The sequence below is a fragment of the Labeo rohita genome, chromosome 6 (assembly GCF_022985175.1).
Source record: "Labeo rohita strain BAU-BD-2019 chromosome 6, IGBB_LRoh.1.0, whole genome shotgun sequence".
Classification (NCBI taxonomy): Eukaryota; Metazoa; Chordata; class Actinopteri; order Cypriniformes; family Cyprinidae; genus Labeo; species Labeo rohita.
Window position 1 is genome coordinate 30,089,783 of NC_066874.1, and position 20,341 is coordinate 30,110,123.

Below are 20,341 nucleotides of genomic sequence, written 5' to 3' on the forward strand. Positions count from 1 at the left end.
AGTAAAATGACCATCTTGTTAAGCTTGAGTAACCTTATTTGGCCATTAAAAAAATTCATGATCATATAGCAAAATCTCAGTAGGTTTTCATATGCTTACAGGACACAGTATATTTAATAGAATTTAGAAGCTGACGTGAATATAAAAAGAAGAATAAATAGGTTTTATTTTAAAATCACACATAGTAGTAATGTTTTCTGCAGGTGAATAGGGTAAAAAAATAACTAATTGTTATCACCTTACTTACCCTGTTGATTGATTACATTGATAATTGCAAACATTTTTTTGTATTACAAGTTTTCTAAATGCAAATGAGGCATTATTTAATGAAATATGCCCTAATTTGCATAAATTTCTGGTACAAAAATCTAAACACTGGATGAAGTCCATTTCAAAATTCTTGTTTAATTTTTTTTTTTTTTTTTTTTTTTTTTTTTTTTTTACATATTAGAGTCAAATGTGTTTACAGAGAGAATTTTGGGTCTCATTTTATCACTCCATAATTCAGAAAATACTTAAAACAGACAGAAAACAATATATTTTTACCATATTTTGGCGATATTTTTGCGATAAAATGTTGTATAATATCAAGCAAATTATATATGAACAAATCCCTCTGTAAAAACCTGAAGACAGGAATTAAAATGTAAAGTTTGGTGTGTGTAAGTGCTACTGAAGTGGAGATTTATGGCTCAGTATAGGAGAAAAATCTAATTTTGAGAAAATGGCCTTTAAAAATATGTATTGTAATTAAAATCTAAAAGCCCAAATATGAAAGGTTTTTCATGCACCTGCCAAACTTTGAGATTTTGGGCTTTTTGATTTTTCATAAAGTGTTTTTTCAGACTAATGAAAAGAAAACATCCAAAAGACCTTGTTAAGAATTTCTTGTATAGCACTTTATCTATTTGTGTCAGTAGATTTTAATTACAATACATATTTTTAAAGGCCATTTTCTCAAAATTAGATTTTTCTCCTACACTGAGCCATAAATCTCCACTTCAGGAGCACTTACACACACCAAACTTTACATTTTAATTCCTGTATACAGGTTTTTACAGAGGGATTTGTTCATATATAATTTGCTTGATATTATACAACATTTTATCGCAAGAATATCGCCAAAATATGGTAAAAATCCTGTGTTTTTGCCTGCAGTGTCTCCCTTTAAGTTCAATATCTTAATCCATATGAAGTACTTATGATCTAATGACCGATAGTTTTATGGGTGATTATGCCATAATTTAATAAAATAATGAGAAAATAAAATATACATTTGTGTTAAGGTAATTATTGTGGTCATTTCAAAGTGAAATGCTGCTATTTTGAAAGATTTATTGTTATCTCAGGTTTAGTCAAGAACATGATTTCCGGTGAATCAAACAAACCCCTAAATGAATAAGCAGCCTTCTATCAGGACATGTGGTATTATATATATTTTGTATATGAGCAATTAATTATGTTACACAACTGAAACAACAGAGATAAACCAGAAAAAATTGTTCTGGAAAGGCTATTGTAAGAGCAGTGCGCCCTCTAGTGATAAAATGTTTATAGTACAAACACGTGTACCTTTAGTATTGTACTACAATATGCCAAGTCGAAGTAAACCCTGGTGAAAAAACCAGCATATGCTGGTAGGTATGTTTTGATGCTGGGATGCTGGTTAGGTAGGTTTTGATGCTGGTTTAAGCTGGTCCTTTGCTGGTTCATGCTGGTCCTTGACCAGCAACATGACCAGCAAAAACCAGCAAAGGACCAGCTTAAACCAGCTAAGGACCAGCATAAATCAGCAAAGGACCAGCTTAAACCAGCATCAAAACCTACCTAACCAGCATTCCAGCATCAAAACATACCTACCAGCATATGCACCAGGGAAAATGAGTTAAATAACTTGTGGAATCACATTTATGGACAATATCTACAATAGCAGAGGAGAATGCCGACCTTAAATACTCCCTCATTAACCGGTAAACCATGGACCTGCGAATGAACCACAAGATGGCGTCAGTTGTTTGTTTTTGAATTTGTCCATCCAGCCGTGTTTGCTGTACACCTTATCGCTTTAGATAGCTTAATTCGCTGCTATGTCTTGATTTAGACTTTGAGACTTTTATGTGAACATACTTAGGGAATCTTAAACCTTTCTAAGACGATAAATCCTACATTTGTAGTACGCGCTCTGAGGGGCGGCCTTAGACTTGTTTGAAATCTCCATGGTGTGTCAGTACCATCCACAGTTCATTAATCTCGTTCATATTCTTTGTGAATTAAACAAAAGGGTCTCTCTCGAATTTGTCACAGCAGATTCTCCATAGGGAGCTGTCCTACAAACAATTAGAGACACGCTTGTTTGTTCTATTAACATGAGCGTGGATGAAAAACCTCTCTCATTCCTCATCCAAGTACACAGGACTGTTTGAAATAACTGTTGACCACAAAACATCCTCTTCTAATGAGAGCAAATGGTTGTGTGAAAGTGACCTTGTTTGAAACGGCGACCCCTTTACTTGACCCACACTATATATTGCTAAACAAACACGTGCTGATGAAGGACCTTGTGGGTGATGTGATATATAAACTTAACAATCCTGTTGATTATTCCACCCGAACTTTGACGTCTGACCTGGCAGACCTGTGGCTTTCAGGCTTCCAGACGTGACCTCATCATTTGGCCATGCACCTGACCTTTGGCATGTGGTCTCCCTCTGTTTACACAAGCCAACCTGAGGTGGGTCTCGCAGGCCGCGATCCATCTGGTTTTTAAGACTTCCACATGCTGCCTAAACAAATGTATTCAACGTCTGATTGGAGTGACACACCTGTTTGTGGTTGTTAGAATTGCTTTTAACGATTTTTACTCTCAAGGCTAGTTACGTGGAAGTCTCTGGAAGGGATACATCTAATGCATTCCAGCGTAGGTCCGTTTCCATGTGTGTGAGGCACATCTGTTGAGACGTGAGGTCGGTCCCAGCAACAGTTTCAACAAACTTTCCGCCTTACTTCAAGTGTCTGACAAAATTTGCCCCAACCGTTTAGTTTTTCTGCCACATGGCTGGAGGTCGTGTCTGAGTCACGGCTTTTTTTTAACATCAGAACCAGAAAAGAAACCAACTAATTCCCGAAAGCTTAAACTGAGGCTGTTCTGTAAAGTTCAATGGCTTTTTTGGGCTTACAGCACAATGGATGATATTTAAAGTCAACAGCAAGGCATGCTCTTGATGACCACAGAAAGTAATCTGGACAATGAACTAACTTTACTTGACCTATAACATTTTAAGGTGGATAAAACCTCTGGTTTTGCATTACCAAAATAATTTTTGGTTGCCTTTCATTTTTTTTTTTCTGGTATTATTGTGCAAATACCAAGTTTAGCTAACAGTGTTCAGCATTTTTAGCTGGTTGACAAGCAATTGTATTAAACCATAGATAGAAGGCATTAATGTGTTTTGACTGAATTTTCATTTTTGGGTAAACTATCCCTTTAAGTGTTTATATTCACATTATTGAATGCTTGTCTACTAGTCTTTATTGGAAAACACGTTTTCTTTTTTCACGTGAAATTGTTTTCTGTGGTAACCACAATAAGCACAAATGCTGTTGAAACAGCTTAAGTCAACATGAAACATTTTTTTACTATTTCCAATCCATTTTATTTGATAAGATGATGTACAGTTAAGGTCAAAAGTTTACATACACCTTGCAGAATCTGCAAAATATTAATTATTTTACCAAAATAAGAGGGATCATACAAAATGCATGTTATGTTTTATTTAGTACTGACCTGAATAAGATATTTCACATAAAAGACGTTTACGTATTGTCCATAAGAGAAAACAATAGCTGAATTTTAAAAGTTTACATACACTTGATTCTTAATACTGTGTTATTACCTGAATGATCCACAGCTCTGTTTTTTGTTTAGTGATAGTTGTTCATGAGTCCCTTGTTTGTCCCGAACAGTTAAACTGCCTGCTGTTCTTCAGAAAAATCCTTCAGGTCCCACAAATTCTTTGGTTTTCAGCATTTTTGTGTATTTGAACCCTTTGCAAAAATGACTGTATGATTTTGAGATCCATCTTTTCTTTTTACACTGAGGATAACTGTAAGAGACTCATATGCAACTATTACAGAAGGTTCAAATGCTTACTGAAGCTCCAGAAGGAAAAAACATGCATTAAGAGCTGGGGGTGTAAACTTTTGAACAGAATAAAGATGTGTACATTTTTTTTTTATTTTGCCTAAATATCTTTTTTTTCATTTAGTACTGCCCATCAGAAGCTACAGAAGATACGTACATGTTTTCCAGAAGACAAAATAAGTGAAATTTACCCTGATCTTCAAGTTCAAGTTTTCACCCCCCAGCTCTTAATGCATTTTTTTCCTTCTGAAGTATCAGTGAGCATTTGAACCTTCTGTAATAGTTGTGTATGAGTGCCTCAGTTGTCCTCAGTGTGAAAAGATGGATCTCAAAATCATACAGTCATTGTTGAAAAGGGTTCAAATACACAAAAATGCTGAAAAACCAAAGAATTTGTGGGACCTAAAGGATTTTTCTGAAGAATCTTTTTTTATAAATTCAACTATATGTAAACATCTTTTATGTGAAATCTTATTCAGGTTAATACTAAATAAAAAATAACATGCATTTTGTATGATCCCTCTTATTTTGGTAAAATAATTAACATTTTGCAGATTCTGCAAGGTGTATGTAAACTTTTGACCTCTACAGTATTTCAGAGATATTCACCAAGACCATGTAGGCCAGTAGGTGTTCGTAAGAAATTCCTAAGGTTAAAGGAGAAGTTCACTTCCAGAATAAAAATGTCCTAATAATTAACTCACCCCATGTCATCCAAAATACTCATGTCTTTCTTTCTTCAGGTGAAAAGAAATTGAGGTTTTTGAGGAGAACATTCCAGGATTAGTAGGACATAGTGGACTTGGGCATCAATGCAGCTTCAAAGGGCTCTACACAATCCCAGCAGAAGAATAAGAGTCTTATCTAACCAAATGATTGGCCATTTCTTAAATAAATAAAAAATTCTATACTTTTTAACCACAAATGCACAAGCTCTACAATGTGCATACGTGATTTGATGTATTATGTAATCATCTACGTAAAAAGTAGGGTAGGGCGAAAAGGGTCTCATTTTGAACTTCAATATCATCCGACATCGTTGTTTTACTTTTTTTTTTAAGGGCGTTTGACTTTCTTTGCACGTTTTCTTTGTAAACACTGGGTCCGTAGTTTTGCCTACGTCATGTGTGACCTTTATTCCCGATAAATTCCCGAAAGCTTAAATTTATCTAACCAAATGATTGCCCATTTTTTAAATAAATAAAAAATTATATACTTTTTAACCACAAATGCACATCTTGCACTAGCTCTACAATGTGCATACGTGATTTGACGTATTACGTAATCATCTACGTAAAAAGTAGGGTAGGGCAAAAAACTCGGTCTCATTTTGAACTTCAAAATCATCCGACATCGTTGTTTTACTTTTTTTTTTAAGGGCGTTTGACTTTCTTTGCACGTTTTCTTTGTAAACACTGGGTCCGTAGTTTTGCCTACGTCATGTGTGACCTTTATTCCCGAAAAATTCCAGAAAGCTTAAATTTATCTAACCAAATGATTGGCCATTTTTTAAATAAATAAAAAAGTATATACTTTTTAACCACAAATGCACATCTTGCACTAGCTCTACAATGTGCATACGTGATTTGACGCATTACGTAATCATCTACGTAAAAAGTAGGGTAGGGCGAAAAACTCTGTCTCATTTTGAACTTCAAAATCATTCAACATCGTTGTTTTACTTTTTTTGTAAAGAGCGTTTGACTTTCTTTGCACGTTTTCTTTGAAAACACTGGGTCTATAGTTTTGCCTACGTTATGTGTGACCTTTACAACGTGTGAGGTTGGGCTGGTGCAAAATGAGCCTTTGTAGTTAAAAAGCAGATAAATGTTTATTATTTTTAGAAAATGTCCAATCATTTCACTAGATAAGACTCTTATTCCTCGACTGGGATTTTGTAGAGCCCTCTGAAGCTGCATTGAAACTGCAATTTGGACCTTCAATCTGTTATTCCCATTGCAGTCCACTATATGGACAAAAATCCTGGAATGTTTTCCTCAAAAACCTTCATTACTTTTTGACTGAAGAAGAAAGACATGAACATCTTGGATGACACAGGGGTGAGTTAAATATCAGGAAATTTTAATTCTGGAAGTGAACTAATCCATTAAGAAAACCCTTGACAATACTCTTCTTGTAAATGGGCCCAGGACTTTTTGAACGATTGCTAACTGTCTAGCTGTCTGTGAAAATTTGTTGAAAAGTGGTTGGAGGAGCTTGTTGAAATCAGCCTAAGATATTAGGAAGCAAATTAGATTACTTTTTAAGTCACATTAACAATAAGTTCATCCAAAAGTGAAATTTCTGTCATCGTTTACTCACTCTCATGTCGTTCCAAACCCGTATGACTTTATTTTTTCTTCTACAGAACAAAAAAAGATGAAAGTTCAATGCAATTACAATGAACAGAGACTGAGGTTTTCAAGTATGAGTAAATGATGACAGACTTGTTGAATTTACTCACAATGTTGCTTTAAAATAACCTTGTCTCCTGATACGCACAAGATAAACTAGACAATAATAATGCGGTTTAATAAATAACAATTACCACACAACAACGTATGTACATGTTCTCATACTGCTGCAAAAGAAGACATTTTAAAAAGACAGAAATGCTTAAAAAAAAGAACCTTGAAAAAAGTCCAACTCATTCCATTGTAGTGACAAAAACACATCATAGTTATTCTCCTTAGACGGTCTGCTTTATGTCTTGTGTTGTCATTAATGGTTTGCACAAGGAAAATGTCCACCATCACATGGAGGAATATCGAGTTTGATATCATAAGGCCGGCACTGGCCTAAAAAAGCAGCCAGTTTGTCATTGTCTCCAAGACTTTCGGCTCAGCACGCACACACAAGCTACATTGATCCGTATGAGTCTCCACGCCACAAGGTTCTTGAAAGAAGTCAGCGCTCGCACGAACGTGTGCGAATTAGTACAGTACGAGTTCCAATGGCGTGCATCGATCCCCAAACACCCGGATCCTCCAGTCCGCCCACTGCTGCAGGTGGTCTCAAAAAAGTATTGCTTTTTCTTGGAGTTGTTGATGATTACATCAGGCAAGACGGTGACCTCATTGCCCGAGATGTCTGTAGCTTTGGTTTTATTTCCTTCCCAAGCGCTAACGCTCTCGCAGACAGAGTAAACTCCGCGGTGTTGAGGCGCTCCTGCTTTTCTCTTCGTCCTGCTCCTCGTCTGGTGCCCGGCTGGCTGTGAGTCGGGGGGTTGTTCGCTGAACAGGACGCGGGGTGAGCGGTAGCGTCTCTTGTTGAAGAGTTTAGGATCCACGGTCGGCACAGGGATGGCCGTGACATCATCCTGTCCGCGGTCTGCGTTTTGGGGACAGATGTCACCTGGGCGCTGGGCAAACATCTGGCTGCAGGACAAGAGCAGCAGGGCTAGCATGGACCACCGCATGGGCTCAGCGTGACCTGAATACAGCAGAGATTAATGTTAGCTTTCATTACACAGAATAGCAGTAGCATACAAACAAAACTGATGCCAAATTCTTTGGATTTTTTTCTGCATAAGAATGCACAGACACTTTGGCTGATAAAGGTATGCAGTTCTTGGCAGCCAAAGAACTGTAGACAAACAAAATCCCAGTTGAAATCTGCAGATCTACACGTTTAAAAGAATTAATTCACTTCCAGAATAAAAATTTCTTGATAATTTACTCACCCCCATGTCTTTATTGTCTCAGAACGTGACAAGTGCAAGATGACTATTTGTAGCTTTTTTTTTTTTTTTTTTAGAAAATGAAGTTTCGCTTTAAAAGACCCTTATTCCTTGGCTGGGATTGTGTAGGGTCCTTTGAAGCTGCGTTGAAACAGTTTTTTGGACCACAAACCCACTGATCCCCATTGAAGTCCACTATATGGAGAAAAATTCTGGAATGTTTTCCTCAAAAACCTTAATTTCTTTGCGACTGAAGAAAGAAATACATGAACATCTTGGATGACATGAGGGTGAGTAAATTATCAGTTTTTTATTGATTTGATTGATTGATTTGATCAAAAAACAGAAATACTGTGAAATATTATTGCAATTTAAAATAGTGGTTGTTAATCTGAATATATTTTAAAATAGAATTTATTCCTGTGATGCAAAGCTACATTTTCATCATCATTACTTTAGTCTTCAGTGTCACATGATCCTTCAGAAATCATTAATATAGAAAACTGTTATTTTTAAGTGGGTCATCGGATGCCCAGTTTCCACAAGTTGATATGATTCTTCAGGGTCTTAATGAAAAGTCTATAATATACTTTGGTTAAAAATCCTCAATGGTAGTGTAAAACAACACCCTTTTACCTTGTTAAAATGAGCTCTGCAAAAATCGTGCCATTCTGAGGGATTGTTGCTTTAAATGCAAATGAGCTCTGCTCACCCCGCCCCTCTCTTCTCTCTGTGGAGTGAAGTGCTGCTTTGAAAAATTTACTTTACTAAACTTATTTAGCACGTTTAGCCGCGAAACTTGCTAACTAGCATGTTATTAGGAAAGGTGGTTGCAGAGATTCATTCAAAAAAAAAACCTTATACTTCTGCTGTAGGTGAAGCTGGATCACGAATGATTTGCGTGAACATAGACGCATTTATGTCGTAAATGACGACCACTTTGTTCAATATTACATAGAGCAACACAGCATCTCAATCACTCAATCGGAGATATTCTTATCTAACTTACATCCCTGCACCGGCATCGAAACAATGGAGGTCCGACTGTTACAGCTGATTTAAGGCGGGTCTGAGGTAAGACGCTCATGTCAATCAACTATCGTGGGAGCGGCCTCTGGGTGTGACGCCACACCGACAGGCATGTGAGAATGGCGCGATTTGAAAAAGGGGATATTATTTTTACAGATTAATTAAAAACCACTGCATGGTTTTCTATCATTATAGAGTAGATGTGTACATACACTGCCAACACGCATTAATGTTCAAACAACATGTAAAAGTAAATTTTGCATCCAATGACCCCTTTAAATTGCAATAATATTTCATAACATTATTTTCTGTATGATTGATCTAATAAATGTAACTTTGATGAGCATAAGAGACTTCTTTAAAAAAACATTAAAAAACATACTGATCCCAAACTTTTGAACGGAAGTAAATATATAAAATATTTAGTATTTTTCATCTTCTTTGTTAGTGCGTATATAAAACCTAGCCAATCAATTGAGAATTAAGAATGGATTATCTAATGTAAAAAATCTTAGGAATAAAATAATAAAAGTGCGTAACAAGAGAATATTTTGTAGTCTCTTAAACTGGACATTTTGAAGGTATTGATGATATCAGATTGGCAAAACCATGACATTTTGATAAATACCATAATACAAATTTCCATATCTATAAACCATACAAATTTCATGATTCTTTAAGAATACTTCAGCATGAGCAGTAGACATCCAAAACCATGGTAATACCAAGTCTAAATTACTGTCTAACAGACTTTTTGGTTCTTTTTGTTTAATCTGGCAGCTAGGACTATATACTTTAAATTTTTGACAGCTATTCAAGCAGTAGAAATCCCTCATACATGTGTATCAGCACAACCCGAACCTCCGCAAACTTGCACAACATGGCTTTGACTTTTTAAAACTGAAAATAAATTTATATCCTTGCTCTACACAGGTAATCCTGTGCTAAAAAAAAAGAAATGAAAAAAAGAGCGTGTTTACCTGTGAAATGTGTCCAGGTGAACTGTTTTCTCCCGTCTGTCTTTAGCGTAGCTCTCCTGTGCTCCTCATGGTACATGTATCTCCCAGCGTGGCATCTTCTGCTTCCAGCTCCTCTGCAGAGAGGTACAGAAAAGTATGAAGCAAGCTGTAATTTGACATAATTACCATTTACCGCACGGGTATCACTCATGCAGCACGGGATTCTAGTGAATCGATTCATTCAGGCAGATTTACAAAAACGATTCACCAGACCAAGAAGAGGAGATGTGTTACATTAGGCCTTTTTCTCTGAAGACAAAAATCCAAAATTGCTCTCAGTGACATACTGCTGTCAAGGAGAAATGTTTGTCATCTTAAAAAGATCTTTTATGACTTATTTCTTTCCTACAGGGAGAAACAACTCCAAATACATTCCTTCCACTGGTGAAATGCTGCACATTTCAGACTTCACAGACCATGTTTTAGTGAATAAACAGCATCTTCTATGAGTGATGTAGTAATCACTGTCAAATTACTGCTGAAGCGTGACACACGCAGACAAACAAGACAGACCAAAGCTTAAATGTGACACACATCAACTTACACCCCACGCCCAAACCATCCGACTGCCACAACATACACAAACCTCCAGCAAATTGCTTTGGATCCCAGCCTTTCTGTGTGGCTTGCGGAGGTGGTCTACGAAATCCTCAGCCACTGACCTCAAACTCATTAGCTGTGATAGAGACAATTTAACACGTTCCGTCTGGCATAGCCGGTGTTATCGCGCTGACACAAAGAGCCGAGCCAGGCGGTGCTCTCCTTTCAAAACAGTCTGCTTTCATATGGTAACAGTTCCTGGGTGGCAAGGGTTTCAGCGTGTAACGTGAGCCCTTCCAAAGCGCACATACGCACGGGCTTATCTGAAGCCTCCACAGGGCTATGGATTCCAGCGGCTGGAGGGCAGCTTTCTCTAAGCACTCATGTGTGGCAGAGCTCAGAGATGAAGCGTGGCTTTGTGCTGGATCTGGGCCTGTGGACTAGTAGCATCAGCTTTAGTTCACGCTGACGACTTGTGCTAGAGTCTACATTGCTTCATGAGAAGCTGTCACATGACATTAGGTAAAATGAAAATCATTGCATGTTAATGTTCAGACCATCCTGCCAAAAAGGAGATAGTCAGATGAAACTTGACTCTAAAGTATGAAAAATACCAAGATGAAAAACATGGGTTCAATTTAGTGGCAAACAAATGAAAACAGCCTAGCTGTATATAAATTACAGTGAAAATGTCTTATTTTTCTGCAGTTTTCTAAGATATATATTTTACATGCACACACACACACACACACATGTAAACAATGAAAAAGTATAATATATATAATATATATATATATATATATATATATATATATATATAAATACCTATTTTCATTTTACAATTAAATTTTTTTTCATACAAATTATATCAATTATATTCTATAAAAAATAAAGTAATAAACCATCAAAATAATAAACAAATAACAAAAAATAAAATGTAAATAATAATAATAATAAATACATTATTATTAATAATTAACATTATTGTTAATGTTTTTTCTTATTTAAAAAAATATATTCACTTATTTTCATTTTACATTTTTTGATACAACTGATATCTTCTTTAAAAAATATAAAATGGAAACAATAAAAATAATAAATAAAATGTCATATTTATGTTACTTTTTATATATATATATATATATATATATATATATAATCACTTATTTTCATTTTACAATATTTTTTCCATACAAATGAATATATATATATATATATATAATTATTATTTTAATTGTAAAATTACAATATTTCATAAAAAATTATATATTTAAAAATGTAAAATAAACAAAATAATAACTAAAAATAAAATACTAAAAATAAAATATTAATATATAATAAAATATGAAAAAAATAACAAAAATATATATATTTTACTTCTTTTATATATATATATATATATATATATATATATATACACACACACACACACATATATATATTTACTTATTTTATATATATATAACACTCATTTATATATAACACTTATTTTCATCTTACTTTTAATTTTTTCATGAACTCCTTTTCGTACATTTGTATATTCTTAACAAAATATAAAATGAACAAAATAATAATGAACTCAAATGAACTTAACTGTATATAATATATATTGCCTAGTCTAAATAGCCCTAGTTTCTATTATTTTCTGGCTCAGATCCCTCCTTCCAAGGAATGATCATCTGCCAGGAGGAAATCATAAATCATATGTACAGTTTTAGCATAATGACTTGTATAATTACAGAAGGAAACTTGTTAGGATATAAAGAACATTTATTTAGGCAGCTTGGCCACAAAGACAAAGCTGGTTGGACAGCAATTAAAAATAATGGCTGAAGTACTTCATTGCCACCATCACAGTTTATCAATGTTTCCCTGACAAATTTATGATTGTTAATAAAACCAACCAGGAACATAATGCACACAAACACGCTCACATTCACACATCCAGATGGCTGTATGAGGGGATGCTGGAAAAGACTTATCGCTGGTGTTATTGACTACAGATGATAATGATTCCAGATGGGGCCATATAATCAGCTCTTCGCTAAATGTAAACAGACATGTATGATTTACACATGAAACATGATCAAACCCCTGACCCCCTCAGTTTTAAACTGGTGAGTAACAAAATTTGTGTTACAGACATAAAAGATTTCATGCAACTGATGAGGTGTTTCTAATGAAAAAATCCAGACTTAAAAAGTTAAAAACATCTCAATGATGGATTTGTTTCTTACAAACATGCAGCTTTTACTTTAAAATACTTTAATGGATGGACTGGAGTCATGTGGATTATTGTGATGTTTTTATCAGCTGTTTGGACTCTCATTCTGACGGCACCCATTCACTGCAAATGATGCACTGGTGAGCAAGTAAAGAAATGCTAAATTTCTCCAAATCTGTTTTGATGAAAAAACAAACTCATCAACCTTTTGGATAGGCTGAGGGTGAATAAAGTTTCATCAAATGTTTATTTTTGGGTGAACTATTCCTTTAAATATAAGAAATACATAAAATAACCTTAAAAGAATATGTCATGTAAACACTGAATAACATACTGTGAGCACAAGTCCTACAAAATCCTACAGCTGAATGCACACCAGTGCATCTAGTGTTCTGCAAACAGCAGCTCAAGATGAAGTACCTGCTCTTCCTGTGAGGACAGGTCATCAGGGCGGAATGCACACACATCACTTCCTCTGTCAGAGCGAGTAGCCAGAGGCTGTATGTGTGTGGTACACAGTGTGAGGTTCAGGCTATTGTATCAGACAGGTGCTCAGGCCTCTCCCGGGACCGCCTAAAACACCTACATTTTGTCTCTTTGCAGTTATGAACAGATATGACAGTTAAAGTTTAGTCAAGTCAAAATCTATTTATCAAGTTTATACAAGCTCCAGAGAATCACATAAAGAGACTCTCAAAAGAAGTAGCAGGGCTCAACAATGAATAGAACTTTTTGTTCACTGATACAGGGATGTAGTTCAGATTACTTGGCCTGACAACTCTTTTGTTTTTATAATGATTAATTATTTAAATAATAATTATGTAATTAGTAATATGTGACCCTGGACCACAAAACCAGTCTTAAGTAGCATGGGTGTATTTGTAGCAATAGCCAAAAGTACATTGTATGGGTCAAAATTATTTTTCTTTTAAGCCAAAAATCATTAGGATATTAAATAAAGATCATGTTCCATGAAAATATTTTGTAAATTTCCAACCGTAAATATATCAAAACTTAATTTTTGATTATTAATATGCATTGCTAAGAACTTCATTTGAACAACTTTTAAGATTTTTTGCACCTTCAGATTGCAGATTATGTATAAACTTGTATAAATGTATAAGCTAAAAAAAAAGAGACCCTTATGACTGGTTTTGTGGTCCAGGGTCACATATATTCTTTAAAAAATGTAAACTTAAAATAATGAATAAAATAAAATAAAAAATATTTTAATAATTCATAAAAATGAATATATATTTGAATATATTAATGTTATATTTATTAATATTATATTTAACATTAATACATTAAAATAAATATATAATAATAATAATATATAAATAATATGAAATTATATATATTGTTTATTTTATATATATACATATATATACACTGGCTCAGACCCCAAAATAAATAAAATAAAAATATTTAATATAAATTTAATATAAAGTATACCACATAATTCTGGTCCGTGCGAAAACCTATGTATGTTTTGCCAATCTTTTATTAAGGGCTTTTAATTTTAATTATTTTTTTATTTATATATAACATAAAATAATGTCATTTAAAATTAATATTAATAATATAATTAATAACAATAATCTAATTATTAAAAATGGCAACACATCTATCAGTGATATAGATATATAATCAAAAAAAAACAAAACAAAACAAAACAAAAAGAGTAATAAAAACAAAGTCCCTTTTGTCCAAATAAGTATATATATATATAGAGAGAGAGAGAGAGAGAGAGAGAGAGAGAGAGAGAGAGAGAGAATAATAGAATAATCTGGCTCAGATCCCAAAATAAATAAAATACAAATATTTTAATAATTCATAAAAATGAATATATAAATTGTTAATGTTATATTTATTTTCTTTTAATAATATATTCATTATTTTTTACAGCAAAGGCACATTAAATTGAGCAACGATGACTGAAAGACATCTATAATATTACAAGACATTTCTATTTCATACAAAACTTTCTGTTCATCAAAGATAATAATAAGAAATGTTTGTTGAGCAGCAAATCAGCATATTATAATGATTTCTGAAGGATCATGTGATGCTGAAGACTGGAGTAATGATGCTGAAAATTCTATATATATATATCTTACTGATCCAAACTTTTGAATGGTGGCGTAATTATGAATGCATTATTACAAAAAATAAAAAATGTAAGAAAATATATATATATATTGATTTAACTATCACATATATTACATATTGTCATTATATATTACAACACTGGCTTGTAATGTGACTCCGTCACAGCTGTAAATCTATATATGTATTTTTGCAGGAAAATGAGGACATACATTCCAAAACATTACACATTTGTTTATAACTTTCTACCAATGCTAAACGATGCTTCCAAGACTATCACAAATCACTACCTAAATCAGAACCTAATCTACGATACTAGATAACTAGATAACGTTGTATAATCGCAACGACACTGTTCAATCATACATCACCGTAAACCAAATTTGTATGTTTGCATAAAACACAATAAGTGCAAAAAAAGAGAAAAGGATACACAATACATTGTGCCTTAATATTACAGATTTTACTTAGAAAGAGGATATAGAAAAACAGCAAAGGCCTAATAGGGCAAATGGACGTCCGTCTACCGACCTGAAACTCTCTCAAGATACCCATCTTTTAAATACCTTGTTAATCTAAGAATTAAAGTTAAATATTAAGCTAAGAGCAGTTACAAGGAAAATACAATATGTACATAAAAGTATAAACAATGTCAAAACAATAAAAACAGGTTGACTTTTCCCACAAGAGAAAGAGTAAAGAGTATCCATGTAAAATATTACTCACATCTCCCAAGCGTAAAGCCAGATCTTTTCTACTTTTCTCCAAACCACCAGCTGTGCAATTTAACCATTTCAACAAATTCACACAATGAGAAACAGAAGTTACATCATTTACTTGGACAACAATGGGAGAGCACTGGCGTTTGGGACAGCCCTGTGCGGGGGCCCCCTCGCTGTGTTATGAGTTATGACTAAATTTGCTGATTTTTACTCTGCGTAGAAACCACATCTAAGCAACAAAGCCTGCAGGACAGAGAGGCGGACGAAATGTATTTACACAAAACTGTAACTATGCTTCAGTGCTGACAAGATGTTCTTGTCAAGCTGGCCAGATTTGCACTTTCTAAACGAAAAAGGCCTAAAAAGATTATCCAAATCCACGTCAGTACATCAAAGTATGAGAAGGCATTTTTTAAAAATGCCAGAAACTACACCACCGAGTGAAAATCATTTAATGTAAGAGTTGGGACTACATTTGATAAACTGAGACCATTAAAAAGTTCATTGTAAAGTATGTGTATAAGTCATTTACATTATGAATGTTTCAGATTTAATTAAATAATTAAATTAAATAATTTAATGTTTATTTAATCTGAGACTAATTCTGCATGATGATCTTAGTTTGTTAATTTATTTAATTTTCTTTAAAAAAAACGTTTCAGAAAAAACATTTTTTTATTTTTTATTTAATATTATTATTATTTTTATCCATATAATAATTAATTTACAAATAAATTTTAAATTTTCATTTAGAGTAATTTTCTTTAACATGTAATAAAACTTTTAACAAAACTCCATGACACACAATTTTTACACCGGACACAAATTCTTATGAGATATGAGAGCCCTACATATATATATATATAAATTTTTGAAAACAGTTTTTTTAAAAACCTGTCTTTTTTACCATAGTTAAAAATAGTAAAATACTCAAAAAAAAAAAGTCAAACTTAAAAATGATAACTAAATTAAACATTTATATATTTATATTTATATTATTATTAGTATTATTATAAAAAAATATATTTTTTTATTTAATATCATGCATTTTTACCATATAAGAAATTATTTAAAATGGTAAAATATTTAAAATGTATCATTTATGATTTACAAAACTATTATTATTTTTTATATAAATTTTAATATTTTCATTAATTATTAAAAAAATGTATATTTATAAAAAATATATATTTTTTTAATTTTACATTATTATTATTTATGTTATTTAAATTCCACAAGACACTATTTTACATCTGAGACAAATGATCATGCATGATGTCACTATGTGTGGGCGTGGCCTAATCACATGGTTTGTAGGAGCTGCCAAAAACATATAGTAAACAAGGATTTCCCACATAAGGAATCATGTAGAAAACAACAACATAGCAAATGCTTTTGTCTGGGAATCCATTCTCACAAATCAGTACTTCACCAATGTCTTAATTCTTATAACTCATGTTGTTTAAGTAAATTTGCTTGCACAAACTGACATTCAGCTACTTAACTGACAACTACAACTGAGAAAAAAAATGTGTTGATGGTGAGTTGATCAAAGGTATAACTGCACTGGATTGATGCTTCTGGCCAAGTGAGTGCTTCTGTAAGACTGCACGCTGTTGGCTAGCTCCGGCTTGCTTGGAATCCAGAACCCAAGATTTTCTCTCGTTTGCCCTCTGGACGTTATTTTGCAGAAGCTGTCTTAAAAAGCATAATAGCAGGCAATTTAGACCAACTGTTAAGTGTCCCATTTTCTCAACACCCTTCCTGTTTCTCTGTGTAGAGGTGTAAGCTTGCCAATTACTGAATTACTGCTATTGAGTAACTGTGGGGAAATCGCAGGCATGAAGGCAAAGATACCTAAATCTGACTGCTTCTGTCAGGCTATTTCAATCTAAAACAGATGTGCTGGATCTTCTGACCAAAATCAGGAGGACTTGGTAGGTTTACGAACAAGCTGAAATATTTCTGTTAGAGTACCAGAATTAGAGACAAAAAGGGCTCCGCACAAGGCCTTATTTTTTTATATTTGTGAATATATACAGGAGCTAAGTAGGTTATAATTTGTTAATCCAAGCTGCTAATGTATTAATGTACAGTGTTAATACATTACAGATTACATCCATCTGTACATTTTCCATCTGTTAAGGCCATGCAAAATGTTATTACTTCAAGGCATCCCTTTTAATATTTATTCATTTAGCAGATATGAATAACTGGGGAAAAGAAAGAAAGAAAGAAAGAAAGAAAGAAAGAAAGAAAGAAAGAAAGAAAGAAAGAAAGAAAGAAAAAAGAAAAAGAAAGAAAGAAAAAAGAAAACATAATTGCAACTTTTTAATCTCACAATTCTGACTTTTTTCTTTGCAATTATAAGTTTATCTCTCACAATGTAGACTTTTTTCTTGTAAACAGAATTCTGAGAAAAAAATCTGAATTGTAAGATTTCTAAAAAAAAAACAGAAAAAAAACAGAAATCAAAAATTCTGAGATATGAACTAAAAGTTATGAGAAAAAAAATCTAAACTGTGAAATATAAACTGTATGGGGAAAAAAATCTGAATTCAAAGATGTAAACCCATGATTCTAAGAAAAAAGTCAGAATTCTGAAATGTAAACTAAGAATTCTGAAAAAAAAAAAAACAGAATTCAAAGGTGTAAACCCAGAATTCTGGGAGAAAAAAAAGGAAATTGTAAGATTTGAACTAAAAAAACAAAACAAAACAAAACTAAGAATTCTGAGAAAAAAGTCAGAACTGTAATATTTAAACTTTTATCAGAAAACCCAGAATTCTGAGGGGGAAAAAATCATAATTCTGAGATGTAAACTAAGAATTTTAAGAAAAAAGTCAGAATTCTAATATGTAAACTTATAATTCTGAAAAAAAAAAAATTAAAGATGTAAATCCAGAATTCTGAGGGAAAAAATCTGAATTCTAAAATGTCAAAAAAAAAAAAAGAATTCTGAGAAAAAAAACTGCATTCTGAAATGTAAACTTAGAATTCTAAAAAAAGAGTCAGAATTCTGAAAAAAGACAGAATTCAAAGGTGTAAACTCAGAATTCTGATAAGGAAAAAAAGCAGAATTCTAAGATGCAAACTCAGAATTCTAAAACAAAAAAACAGAATTCAAAGGTGTAAACTCAGAATTCTGAAATGTAAAAAAACAAATTATTCAAAGATGTAAACCCAGAATTTTGAGGGAAAAAATCAGAATTCTGAAATGTAAAAAAATGTAAACTGAAATGTAAACTTAGAATTAAAAAAAAAAAAAAAAAAAAAAAAAAAAAAAAGTTGTAAACTCAGAATTCTAAGAAAAAAAGTAAGAATTACAATATATAAATTGGTGAATTGTAAAATAAAATCCGTAGTGGAAAGAGGCTTCCATATTTATCCAAAGCAACTTCCAACTGATTGCAAAAGCACACATGAACAGGCGAAGGTTTTAAATAGTTCAGCGTCTCGTCTTTGAAAGCAATGCAGAAGACAAAAGACATACAGTATTTACATTGCTTCAACACTTTTGGCAGGTAAGAAGCGACTTTACAAGCAAGCCTGAATAAGGCTCTGGATCCCAGTAAAAGAGCAAAATGACATCAGGAACAGTTAAGTATGAATTGTTAACAGTCCTGAAATAAACACTTCGACATTCTAACCCTTACAGTCACGAAAACAGCCCTCCATGGCTGGAGAACACAGACACGAACGGTATTTAAAGAAACTGCTGCAGCACACAGGTTTCACCTGGACAGTCTCATCACTCGCTTTAAACCATGTTTGGTATCTACTGTGACAGGGTTCAGACGAACTGATGCTTCTTTAGACTAATTATCATGGGTGGGAGAACAGCAACTGCTTTGGTATGCAGACCTGATACCTTTGCTCTTAGGGATTTGTGAGATTTGGCCTCAGATTTGTTTATGGCTACACTCGAAATATACCATAGAAAGAGACAAAGTTACCGTCTCGGCAGCCAATTCCACTGCACGTGAACTGAACGACATTTCTGTATTATCTCTAAGCTGTCAAGCGGTTTAAGACCACATAATTTTGGTCTGCGCGAAAAGCTATGTATGTTTTGCCAATCTCTTATTGAAGCCTTTTAATTTTAATTTTTTTTATATTTATATATATAACATAAAATAATGTCATTTAAAATTAATATTAATAATATTATTAATAACAATAATCTAATTATTATCTATATATCTATCAATGATATAGATATATAATCAAAAACAAAACAAAAAGAGTAATAAAGACAAATTGTCCCTTTTGTCCAAATAAGTACATAAATAAATAATTAACATATATATATACACACACTGTCATTCAAACTTAATGAAAGTGAGATATATAACAGTGTAATATTATTGCAAATTAAAATAAAAGCATTGTATTTTAATATAGTTTAAAATATAATTTATTCCTGTGATGCAAAGCTGAATTTTAAGCATCATTACTCCAGTCTTTAGTGTCACATGGTCATTCAGAAATCATTCTAATATGCTGATTTATTATCACTGTTGAAAACAGTTGTGCTACTTAATTTTTTTTACTATTTTTTATTTTATTTTATTTTATTACTTTTTACAGGATTCTTTGATGAATGAAATATAGAAAATTGAAATTGAAAATTGAAAAGAAATTTAAATTTAAGAGGTAAATTTAAGTCATTTTTTCTTTCATTCATTTTTTCCTTTCTTTTTTTTTAACAGAAATTAATACTTTTATTCAGGATGTGTAAAAAAGTGATAGTATAGACTTTTAGGGCCGACACCAATACTGATTATTAAAGATCAAGTAGGCCGATAACCGATATTTTAAACCAATATATATATGTCCGGCCTAAAAATGGAAAATTAATGTCAAAATGAAGAAAAA

The 20,341-nt window shown here is 32.8% G+C and overlaps 1 protein-coding gene across 3 annotated transcripts in view; it reads right to left on the reverse strand.

Moving 5' to 3' along the window:
- Nucleotides 1-6,488: 6,488 nt before the first annotated feature.
- The window catches only part of ngfb (nerve growth factor b (beta polypeptide)), a 48,306-nt gene continuing 34,453 nt past the window's right edge, over nucleotides 6,489-20,341 (reverse strand). For all 3 annotated transcript variants that reach the window (XM_051112898.1, XM_051112897.1, XM_051112899.1), the window contains 2 exons: nucleotides 9,830-9,942; nucleotides 6,489-7,573 (listed from right to left, as the gene is read on the reverse strand). In XM_051112898.1, the coding sequence (XP_050968855.1) occupies nucleotides 6,960-7,573; nucleotides 9,830-9,942 (727 nt within the window). In that variant the 3' untranslated portion in view covers nucleotides 6,489-6,959. The remainder of the gene's footprint in view (nucleotides 7,574-9,829; nucleotides 9,943-20,341) is intronic.